The sequence below is a fragment of the Lolium rigidum genome, chromosome 5 (assembly GCF_022539505.1).
Source record: "Lolium rigidum isolate FL_2022 chromosome 5, APGP_CSIRO_Lrig_0.1, whole genome shotgun sequence".
NCBI classification, from domain to species: domain Eukaryota; kingdom Viridiplantae; phylum Streptophyta; class Magnoliopsida; order Poales; family Poaceae; genus Lolium; species Lolium rigidum.
This window is the reverse complement of record NC_061512.1, coordinates 202400792-202413163: the sequence shown is the minus strand read 5'-3', so window position 1 is coordinate 202413163 and position 12372 is coordinate 202400792. Positions and strand designations below refer to the sequence as shown.

The following is a 12372-nucleotide window of genomic DNA, read 5'->3' as shown; positions in this document are numbered from 1 at the left end:
TGTATGACATAATAGGCATTCGGACTTAAAAATCCGGGTGTTGACAAGTTTGGTCATGCGCACGGCAATGTCTTCGTTGCCGTCGGAGGCTTTACCGTGCAGACGTTGCCGTGGACACGACAAAGCCTTTGCCGGGCAAAATAGGGTCTTTGCCGTGCGATCTGTCGCACGGCAACGAAGAGTTTTTCCGTAGTGGTTCGTTTGATTGCCCACACTGAGTCTAAGTAGCCACAGTCACAGACCTCCTGGTCCCGCGGAAAGCAGGCCCCGTCGTCAGTGTCTGGGCGGGTAGGCCACGAGTGGTGATAAGAGGACGCGAGGATTGGAGGTTGGGACCATGTGAGCAGTTTACGAACCCCAATCCAACAGCCAGGATCGCTCGATCGGAAAATTCGATGGTTCTGAGCACGCCACATCATCGAAATGGACGGCCAAGATTGAGATGGCCTGGATGGAGCTTCTAAGGTGCAAAAATGTTATCTTTAGATTTCCAAACCCCCATCCAACGGCCAGGATCGCTCGATCGGAAAATTCGACGGTTCTAAGCGCGCCACGTCACCGAAATGGAAGGCCAAGATTGAGATGACCTGGATGGAGCTTCCAAGGTGCAAAAATGTTATCCTTTAGATTATCCGCGAGCCGACAGTGAGTCTAGCGTTCGATTTGGGTCGCCCGTTGGGATGCCAAGAACAAAGCAATCCGCATGCGCCCCTCCGCGTATTACGGCAACGAACGAGTATTTAGCTAGTTAGGGCATGTACATTGGTTTAGACGGATGCTGTCTGTAATACTACTCCATATCATCTATAGATAATGATATAGACAGTGTATATAATAGTCTGTCTATAAGTTATCTATTTTAGTCATAGCTATATGTGAGTATAAGTTGTAGACACCCTTTATATAACAGCAAAAATGGTGTCTGTAAGCTATCTGTAAGAAGCCTACAGATAGTCTCCTTCTCTCTCCTCATTTTCTTTCCTCCACATCACCAAAATCACCTATAACTATCTCTTACAAACAAGTCACCACCATTGTACATGCCCTTAGTGGTAATATCATAAAAAATTCCGATTTTGCCTTTGCTTATTAGTCAACGCTACGCTCATCTCTCTCCTAATCTGTATCAAATCCAGCAGACCACGCCCCGTTCCTCATTTCTCGAAGCAATCACCGGCGCCACGCATCGCCGCCGCCGCGCCTTCCTTACCCCGGATTTAGTGGTAACCACCTGGCCTCAGGTAGCAGGAGGCCACCGTGCGATTGCTCGAGATCCACGTCGGGGTCGCCGTCGTGGAGGCGCGGCTCCTCTAGCTGAAGGTCTTCTAGCTGCGTGAGGAGAACGACAGGCCCAGGAGTCGGAGCCCAGGTGGTCGAACTCTTCTTACACCTTCAGCGCAGCCCATTCGAGGTACTCTTGCTTCGGATATGCCTTGCTATGTCCCTCCATCTTTAAAAAAAAAAAAATCTGTGTCGTGTGTAAATTAGAAAGCAATCCTGCTGCAGTGCTCCTTAAGTTTTCTTTGGTCTGCTTTCTCGATTCATCGGTTTTTTTTTTTTGTATCACTGAACTAACCTCTCATCTATAATAACGTGCTTGCCTTACAAGATAAGGAATTTCGCTAGCTTAGGACTACCTAGTTACAGCCGCCGTTCAACGAGGATTCGGTTGCCGACTTCCCTCTCGATTCACCACCTTTTTTTAGAAGTCAGGGAACTGATCACATTTACAACCTGTTCCTTAATATTAGCTGCTGCTAGACGCATCTTAATTGCTGCCGAATTACATCTTTCTTAAGCTATAGCGACATGCCAATTATTTGTTATATATCTTCCGAAAATACATTTATTTATTCTTTGCACCAATTATTAGGCATATGCATAATACATGCACTTACCATGTGTTAAAAGGTTTCTGTGATACTAGGAGATGGATAATACAACGTTGAACAGGTCACAACACACAAGTGGGGCAGCATTGCAGTTCAAGTTCGAGATGTTGAAACGGATTACTAATAGTTTTTCTGAGGACTGTATAATTGGTTCTGGTGCATATGGAGTGGTTTACAAGGTATCCTTGTCGTTTAAGTCTTTTACTTTTCAAACAAGAGGACGTCTCATTACAAGAGCCCATGGACGGTATTAACAACATATCTTTAACAGGGAGTATTGGACAATGGGGTAAAGATTGCTGTGAAGAAGCTTATATACAAGCCTCCAGATCATGACAGCAAGAAACAATTTCATAATGAGTGTACTAACCTTATGAGAGTCCAACATCATAATATTGTGCGGTTAGTTGGCTACTGCTACGAAACCTATCATCAATTAGTTGAATACGGTGGAAACTATGTTTTTGCTGAGCAGAATAAAAGAGCTCTGTGCTTTGAATACTTGGAGGGTGGAAGCCTTGACAAACACATCTCTGGTAAGATCATGCAATACATAGGCGATATTATTATGCGTGACGAAAATGTTATCCTAAACATTATGATATATTTTAATCAATCCCTCAATTGTCGTCTTTGTAATGCATGCAATGTTTACTTCTGCAGACGAGCCATGCAGACTTGACTGGGACGTGTGTTACAAAATAATTAAGGGAGTCTGTGTGGGCTTAGATCACCTCCACAATGGATACAAAGAATCTATTTTCCATTTGGATTTAAAATCTGCTAATATATTGTTGGATAAAAACATGATGCCTAAAATTGGAGATTTTGGTTTATCAAGATTCTTTTCAACAATCGAAACATGTACAACAACAACACCTTTGGGAACAATGTGAGTTAATACCTAACGTGAAGTAATCATCATGTTATCTCATTTTGTTAGAAAGTAGTTATATTTGATACCGTGCAGGGGATACACACCACCAGAATACGTCAACAAACAAGAAGTCTCACCTAAATATGATGTATTTAGTTTGGGTGTTGTAATTATACATATAATGGCAGGACGCAAGCACTACTATGACTATGTGGATACTCCATCCAAAATCATTGAACTTGTAAGTATTAAGTTTCTGAATAATGGACTTGTCTTTCATAAAGTTATATTGTGTCTTACCCATGGTCTGTATGTATGCAACATGTCAACATTTTGCTTCCATTTTGTAGGTATGTGAAAGTTGGGGAAAAAGGCTACATGCAACGATGTGGTCACAAGCATCACAAGAAGTTAAGACATGCATCGAAATAGCGTTAAGATGTGTGAAGTCTGACCGACAGGAAAGACCTACTATAAGAAATATTGTTGATGATCTTAATAGGATTGACATTGCAAAATTGCCGCTTACTTACGAGGTATTGCAAGATCAGTGATATTTTTTCACTCAACTTTTGTGAAGAAATAATAGAGCTATAAACTAGTGAAAAAACGTTATCATTGCCCATAAAATGGTGCCAACCAGTGAATTCTACTATATACTATTACAAACATTTCTGTATGTTTGCCACTAAATATTTTGTAATTGGTGCGCTCTAATTTTTTCAAATATTACCATCAGAGATGCCTCCATAAACATGGACTAAACCCTTACAATTTGTTGTTTGTAGGCCACTAGCTTACAAAGCAGGGAGGCCTTGGACTATAACCGATACACAACCTCAGGTACGCATCCCAATTAAAAAAAATTATGCCTTTCAAAAGTTTGCAAATTTCAATATGGGTCAATGGTGAGGAGTGGAGATAGTCTCAAGCTCTTATCAGTTATAAGGAATGTTTGGCTCATAAGGACGCCTTCCCTTGAATATGAGGCAACCAAGTTTGAATGGGGATCAATGTGCTAGAAGGAAATATTTTCTGCGATGATAGAAATCAATCTGTATGTGTACATTCCAAAAAAAGAGCGAAGATGGTTGCTGTACATAATTTAGTGTGCTCTAAATGCAGACATGTATGCATTTCCCCAATTTTGAAAATATGTGAATAAAAAATAAAAAATCATCGATTGTGTTTCAACATTATAAAATAACCACAAATTTCAAGGATATAAGTATTTTTCTCAGCATTCTGAATTTACAATTGCCTTTCCGCTACTACAATTTCCTAAATGACAATCCTGAAGTGTGAATACTCAGAATATAACAATTACAATTGTAAAATTCAGAATGTGGATAAATCCAAATTAGTAACTACATTTTCAGGTTTTGTGTTTTGAAATGCCTTAAAAACCAAGTACTTCGTAATAATTATTTTTAGTTGAGTGTACCTTGTAGTGCAGGACAGCATTAATGATTACTTAAAAAATCCTCCACTATGTTGCAAAACATAGAGCAATGTTATTATGGTTTATCTAAAAAAAGCTTATTTGCCACCTCGTCAGTTTTGATGGGGGTGCATGACAATGCCACCCTGCTTGATTCAGTGGAGGATATAGACTATATACTTGAAGTTCCAAAGGTGGTAGGAGTCAATGATAGGTCGATGCATGACCCGCATGAGTCCATCTCCATCATGAGGTTAACATATCATATTTATCTTTTTCTTGTACAAGATGTGTATATATTATGTGCTTCTTACACACTCTAGACACGTTGTTTGAATGTTTTAGGGATCCGGCGTCCCATGCTATTGGAGGCAATGGATCTAGAGCTATTTCGCAGCCTCGAGATGTGACCCACACAACTGAGGTCGACATCTTCGACAATGGCCATCGTAGGAGGAACCCAAATCTAAGGTTTGTTTTTCTTTGAGCAAATATATTGTTTGAGATTTCAAGAATTAGAGCATTCTCATTTAGCCATTTTTTCTCTTGTGCTCTGCATTGCTGGTACCAAATATGTGTGCATTTGCAGCAGTGTAAGGTTTTATTTTTAGAGCCTTATCCTATTTCTGCTATGGTGTGTGCATTCTTTCACACCTAAGAGTATTACTCAATCTATTTTGAAATACGTGATGCTTAGAAAAGCATGTAGAATACAGAAGTTTGTTAATAAGTAGTACTATCAATTTTTGATGAAAATAGGTTGCACAATGGTTGAGCGGCTCATATGAGTCCTCGCCTGCCTGGGGCACGCGTGCACCAAGCCCTGCTGGAATTCACTAATGTGTACCCTCGGAGTAATAGCCAAACATAGACACTATTTGGAAAGCAATCCAAAACAAAGTAAGCCCCCACCCACACCGCCCCCTTCCCCAACACTCTCTCTCGGTCTCTCGTCCCTCCTATCCTTCACCGTTGAGTCTCCCCGGCGGCTTTGCCAGCCGGCGGTGGGGGAGGGAGACCAGACTTTACATAGTAGAAGGTTGCCTGGTAGTAGTGTTGGCCTGGTCCCGGTGTGCCGTTAGGCTTGCGAGCCATGAATGGGATGGCCTGTGAGCTTCTCTGCCAATTGTCCATGGAGGAGGCCGAAGGAAAGGTGTCAATCTTATCAATAAGCTTGGCAGAGCGCTGGTTTTTGGTCTTTCCTCCCTTTCTAGTCGTTGTGGTGACGCAAGAAGGGAAGAGAGGCCAAGATCTCGTGGCTCTGGTGAGCTTTGTGAACCTGCAACAAGTATTGGCGGGGCACATCAACGGAGGCCTCGATTTGCCAACGTTACTCATGGCCAGAGGGACGTGGAAGTGCTCGCCTGCTCTGCCCAAAGTAGTTCGTCCCCGGTGATGTTGCAGCTTCCCGAGTCCAGAGGTCACAGTGGTGCCGTGGTGAAGACAAGGGACCCGATTGTTTTTCTGTGTTTTATTTCAGGATCCTGCTTACAAAGTTTGAGGACTACGCTGTAATTTTTCTCTGTTTTGGTCCTCTATGTAATTTGTACACTGCTTTAATGCAGTTTCCAGGCCTGTCCGGGCATTTCCCATTAAAAAAGGACACTATCTGGAGTTTTACTCAATTTCATGGCGGTGCAATGGCACCCATCTACTACCAGTAATGTTTCCCACTAGGACTTCAGTTTCATCTATTTTTGAAAACGCAATGCAAAACAATGTGGCATGTATCTTCCATTGTTTGTTTAGGTACCACCAATAGGTAAAAACTGTACCCAAAGCATATCTAAAATTCTGTGCCACTTTTGTTTTTGTTTTTGAATCGAAGCAGTTATAACTTGGCCTCACAAGATGGAGGACAAACTTTTTTTTCTCCATGGAACTTCTATGGACTTATAATAATTAATATCGTAATAGGCATGTGCACTTATCGTAAACTAGCATTGCACTATATATTTTAGGACCTATAGTACAATATAACCTCTTTTCAAAAACATACATTCTAAGGTTAAATAAATAGAATGAGTCCACATAAACTTAAAATGATATCTATTTTAATTTGAATATATATTGTTACTTAAAATTTGGAGAACACATGTTTGAATGTTATTACATTATTATTATTATTATTAGGAACAGAATAATTTAGTGGGTTGAATGTTTTGCATAATTCTGTTCTTATGTTATTATTATTTTGGACAAGTTTAGAGTCTGCATTTCTTTGACCAATGCAAATCTTTATTAGTAAAATATATGTTGATTATTAAGGGCTTATTTAAAACACACCTTGAAATTTCATTACTCATTCCGAACTTGAGAATAAATAATACATGGAAACTGCTCGATCTTGTGAGGCTCATAACTTGAGAATATCGTAATCATTATGAGTCTGACAACTAGTCTAGACTAGTCTCGCGACTAGTCTATGAGTCCTAACTTGACTGTCAACTAACTTTCTTGACTCTACTAGTTCATAGAGTCGAGCGGTCGAGCGACTAGTCATGGACTAGTGTAGACTAGTCGTGGTAATTCGACTCGCTCGACTCAATTTGGGCATGAACAACTGTCCAGAGGTATCGGTGGATAACTGTCTAGGTTATAGTATTATTATGTTACATAACTTGTGTTGAACTTATGTTGATTTTTAGTTACTAAATCCCCTATCTGGTTGCTATATACGATAGTATTTTGTACTAGCTACTGTCAGAGTACATGTCGACTAGACGAGCACTAGTCTAGACTAGTCACGATTAGTCTACGAGTCGGTACCCCAATGACTCGGCTCGACTCTTCGACTCGTAATCCTTAGTTACATGATTTTTCTTTATATGACAAACATTGGGTGAAGAATTTTATTACACCACAACCATCTTATTGTATGCTATACCTTTAATATTATCCGACCAGATATAAAACTCTATGCTCATTCTATCCACCTTGTCGGCAGGGCGGAAGGAAACATTTATACTCATGTCACCATGGATACTATTGGCAATCTTTTTCAGTGGGCTAGATCTACCATTTCATCCCAATGGAGAGGCACACAGGAGAAAGTGTTCCACGATGAATTATTTCGCCTTGAGAGTGGCCTACAACACCTTATGGATACTCTTCCCGCCATGTATGACCTCATTGATCGAGCTGAGTGGAGGAGCCACAAACATCGTGTTGCTGAGTACCTCGCAAAACTCAAGGATACGGTGTATGATGCCGATGACCTTCTTGATGAGTTCAGATGGTATATGCTAAAGGTGAAAGTGGGGGGGAATGGAAGGCAATCTCCATCCATGGACTTCTTCAATAACGTCATTCAAGGAAGCTTTACCAAGTTAGTGAATGGTATCCAGGATAGGCTGGGTAATATTTCCAGCCACCTTTTAAATATGGGATTACATCAAGTAACAATACGGTTTGACAAATCAGTCAGGCTAGAAACTAGCTCTTTTCCGGATGAACCAGAAATATTTGGCCGTGACATGGAGCTAGAGATGATAATTCAATTTCTATGTGAACCTACAAATAGTAGCAGCGCTAAGCCCAAATCTCAGAAAGGAAATAGTACAATCGATGTATCAACAAGGACATCAGCAAGTAACCAAGTTAGCAATCAATCAAGCATAATAAATCTTATCGTGTTACCAATAGTTGGAATTGGTGGTGTTGGAAAGACCACTTTGGCTCAACATATTTGTAGGCATGGACGAGTGGAGTCTAAATTTGACCTGATAATTTGGGTTTACGTATCAGATGACTTCGATGTGAAGAGGTTAACTAAAGAGGTCATAGAGTCCTGTACTAGAAAACAAGCAACAACTGAAAATTTGAATTCTCTTCAAAATGTTCTTTCTGATATTGTGAGTAGGAAAAGATTCTTGATTGTCCTTGATGATATGTGGGATGATGTTTTGAAGGAAAATGGCCAGTGCTGGAAGAGATTTTGTGCACCTTTAAAGAATGCTCTACCAGAAAGTGTGATGTTGGTCACTACAAGATCTCAGAAGGTTGCTGACAGAGTGGGCACGAGGGGTCCCATTCCATTGGAAGGTTTGGAGCATGATGTCTTTTGGGATTTCTTCAAACTATGTGTGTTTGAATCTAGGAGCTCCGGTAATGATGATCCTGAGTTGGAGGGCATTGGCAGGAGCATAGTTCCTAAGTTGAAGGGTTCTCCTTTGGCCGCCAAAACTCTTGGACGGATATTAAGAATGAACCTTCAAGCAGAACACTGGAATGATATACTAGAGAGTGAACTGTGGAAGTTGAGGCAGCATGAGACTGAAATCTTGCCAGTCCTTCGGTTGAGCTACATGTATTTACCATTCCACTTGAAGAGATGCTTCTCATTTTGTGCCGTGTACCCAAAAGATTACATATTTCAAAAACGTTATTTAGTTAAAATTTGGGTGGCATTAGGATTTGTGGAACCTCAAGTTGACATTCCTGTTCTAGATATTGGATGTCAATACTTTGATGACCTTTTATATAGGTCCTTCTTTCAGGAAGTTTTTGATGGATACGTAATCCATGACTTGCTGCATGATATGGCACAGAAAGTATCAGAAGGTGAATGCTTCATCGTAAAAGGAACAAGTGACTTCGAAAAGATTCCGCTAAATGTTCGCCATTTGTCAATACTCTCTAGCAGAGACATCAACTATTCCCATTTGTTGGGTCTACGTCATTTCAAGAAGCTCCGTACCTTTCTGTGCGACATGCATTTGGCAAATAAGGAGACTCCAGCTAGTTTAATGGCAGATTGGTGTGGTGAACTTCTGCGTCTGCGTGTGATTGTTTTTGTCTCTACCCATGAGTTACCAGCTAGTATTGGTAACTTGAAACATCTTCGGTTCCTTCAAATCTCTGAAGATTGCCCTTTCAAGAGTCTTCCAGCGGAGTTATATTCGCTCTATAATCTGCAGATTTTATGTATCAAGAAATGCAAGCTTGAAAGCTTGCCTACTGACTTCAACAAGCTGATATGCTTACAAAGATTTGAATCACATGGCTTTCTCTGTTGTTCAATATTTAGAAGATTTCAGAAAGAAGATTTTTTTTACAGAGTATCGGTTGATGCAGACCTAGGATTTAGGTTTATCAAGAATATTAACCAACTCCGTGAATTGTGGATATATAATATTAGCAAGCCAATAAGCAAGGAGGAGGCATCAGAAGCCCAACTACACAATAAGAAGTATCTTGAAAAGCTGATCCTGAAATGGCCTTTGTTGAGGGATCCAGAGGACATTGACATAGAAGTGCTTCGGTTTCTACAACCTCCCACCTGCCTCAAGTCTCTCTTCCTCCTTGGTTATCCAGGTGTGTCACTTCCATGCTGGTTTCAGCCACAGACTTTGCAAAGCTTAGCGTCACCTTCATTTATCAGTTTTGATGGACTCAGGAGATCATCACTACCCAGTATCACACATCTAATCATTGATGGGTGCAACAATTTATCATGCTTTGAACCTTTTATACATCCATCTTACATACCAGCCCTCAAGAAAATGAGAATTAGAAATTGCAAGAAGTTAGTATCAATATCAGCTGAAAGATTTGAGGATTTCCGTTGCCTTGAAGAATTGGAGGTGCAGGGATGTCTAAATATAAAATTCCAAAATTTGGTTGCACCCTCTCTCAAGAGGCTTGTGCTGGGTAAGATGAATGATTGGACTTACTCTGATACCTGTGGAAATCTCACAGACAATGTCGATTGCTGCTCCGTCACCTACTTTTTATTGTCATGCTTCTACCTCACATCCATCCAACTACAGAAGTGGAATCTTCCAGCACTAAGGGAGTTGCATATTTTAGGATGTGGATCTCTTACATCTATTATTGGACAATCTGGACAGGTCATCAGAGGTACTGGTGGCGTTAGAGCATTCCCATCTCTTACTTCCCTAACGGTTGACCTTTGTAAGCAACTGCCAACCATTGACGATCTCCTGGCAGAAGAATATCTACCTGTCATCCAGAGAATTCATGTTAAACGTTGTTCTAAGTTAGTGTCCCTGCCTGGTGAAAGGTTTGGGAAGTTTTCTTCTCTGAAGGAATTAGAGATCTCTGCTTGCCGTAGTCTCAGCTGGACGATGGGATTTGTTTTACCATCTTCCCTCCAGATTCTGACTTTGCATGATTGTGGGGATATCTCTGCATGGGTTCCCAGCTGTCTACAGAACCTTGCATCCCTTGCTACACTAAAGATTAGTGTATGCCGGGATATAACATCCATTCCAGGCAACCTTTGGAGAACTAATCTCACATCACTTGAGAACTTAAGGATTTCTGACTGTGAAGACATTGTATCAATTGGTGGAGAAAACGCAATTTCAGAAATAAAAAATGTGTGCATTGACAGATGTCCAAAGTTGGAGGAAATAGTGCAGCCCATGGAAAGGCAGCAGCGTAGAATCATGAGTCTGGAGCCAGCAGTCTTCCCCTATGCATGGTACGCGTATTTACATACACTTATTTCCAGATTGTACTGATACATTTCTTGCACTCTTGTACTGATATATTTCTTTCACTCTTGTATTGATGATTTGACCTACTTGCTCTGTAATGAACCTGAAACGTGCAATCACCTCTTTTTTGAGTGTGCTGTTGCAGCTGCTGTGTGGACAGAAATAAGATGCAGTATTGGGTCCATTTCATCTGAAATTTCTTTCAAAACGGTTGCTTACTTATGGAACAGTAATAAAAAACATAAGCTGCATATAATATGATTAATGCTGCTGTGTTATGGGTTCTATGGTTAATCAGAAACGACTTATGCTTCAACCGTTCTCCCTTGCATTGTTTACAGGTGATTTGGCAGAAAACATCTTACATGCTTGCTCAATAGAGCATTCTGCTACAAAGGGAAGAAAGAGAGAAAATGGTAGTAGTGGTGAAGAAGCTGGAGAAATTAGCTCGTGCTCCACCACTGCTGTTGTGGCTGGATCCTGCGTAGCTCCTAAAAAGCGGGCAAAGATGCAGATGGAGGTGGTGTTACAGAATCATCTTCGTGCTGATGGAGAGACCTGGGAGATCACTGGGCAGGACCTGGCGAGAACCTTGGAGGCAAATGCTATGCTTTAGGGTGATGCCTAAGTTGTAGTCTGCTCTGGGACTCTGGGTCAGTCCGCTTGAGGAGGGGTTTCTGCTAGTGTTTTGTAATGCGGTGTGGTCAGCCTTGGTTGTAATGTTGGCCTTAAACCACGTGCTAGGTTTGGTAGTTTGGAGGCTGTGCTATGAGCTCTCCCGAGACTTGTTATGCTGAATGATGTAAGACTGCGATTTCAGAAAATGGAAGGCCTTTTTCTTCTAAAAATGAGGCGACCTTTTGCTCATAACTATACGTGCACATGTATTTCTATAAGTTAACCACCCTTCCTCACTGATCAATGTAATGTGTTCTTTGTGTAGCCTATCCTTGAGTCGACTACTAGTTGAGGAGGAAAATATGAGCTCTTGGCTGAATCAACTGCATGGCAGATCTTAGAGCATCTTCAACCGCATCTTTCAAATGTTGGATTGGCCGTTTTGGGGACGCTGCAAGGAGGTGCCACTTTTGGGATGCGTCCGTTTCCAGCAGCATCCCCCAAACGCCGCCCCTATTTAGGTTTTGTAGCAAAAATAAGAAAAGATCATCACTATTTAAAAGGAATTGTTTTGGCAATAGTCGTCGTGATCAAAGTTGCCGCCATAGTTGAGGTGATCAATATTACAGACCGGGGTGCAAATTGAACATAACTAGAAGAAGGGGTTTGGCGATGTTGACTACGCATCTTGAGTCATCGCTGGCCCGTCTAACACGACGACTCTGTCGGTGATGCGGATGCCATCGCTAGGGTGCTCGCCGATGCCGACGCATGGGTACTGGCCGATGTCGTCGTGGACGCTGATGCCACCGCTGTCTCTAGAGCTGGAGTTGATGCCAATGCCAACGCATCCATTTTAGCGGCGATCTCGTCGAGGATCATGGCATTGTAGAAGTTGTGTGCTGCTAGCAACCCGGTATCCATTACCCCTGTCGACGTGGTCAAGAGCATGAAGTCCTCTTTGCGTTTCATCTTCTCTTCTTGCTTCTTGAGCAGCGTCACCCACCTCTCGTCGGCCTTTTTGTCGCGGATGAGCAGGTTCGACAAGCGGCAAGGCACTTGTTGATTGATGACTCACTA

At 41.5% G+C, this 12372-nt stretch overlaps 1 protein-coding gene across 1 annotated transcript; it reads left to right on the top strand.

Annotated features, from left to right (window-relative positions):
* The first annotated feature begins 1230 nt into the window (after nt 1-1230).
* Nucleotides 1231-11479, top strand: LOC124656950 (putative disease resistance protein RGA1). The gene is made up of 11 exons (XM_047195596.1): nt 1231-1411; nt 1912-2071; nt 2164-2428; nt 2556-2784; nt 2863-3010; nt 3120-3305; nt 3558-3612; nt 4328-4463; nt 4556-4681; nt 7158-10658; nt 11016-11479. The coding sequence occupies exons 2-11, from the start codon at nt 1931-1933 to the stop codon at nt 11017-11019; spliced, it is 4791 nt and encodes a 1596-aa protein (XP_047051552.1). The 5' UTR covers nt 1231-1411; nt 1912-1930; the 3' UTR covers nt 11020-11479.
* The last annotated feature ends 893 nt before the right edge of the window (nt 11480-12372 follow it).

Excerpts from the sequence above, each read along its gene's own strand:
- LOC124656950 (XM_047195596.1), top strand. The coding sequence starts at position 1,931 with ATGGATAATACAACGTTGAACAGGTCACAACACACAAGTGGGGCAGCA. Across the intron at positions 2,072-2,163 it reads CATATGGAGTGGTTTACAAG|GGAGTATTGGACAATGGGGT; the intron begins GTATCCTTGTCG and ends TATCTTTAACAG. Across the intron at positions 3,306-3,557 it reads AATTGCCGCTTACTTACGAG|GCCACTAGCTTACAAAGCAG; the intron begins GTATTGCAAGAT and ends TGTTGTTTGTAG.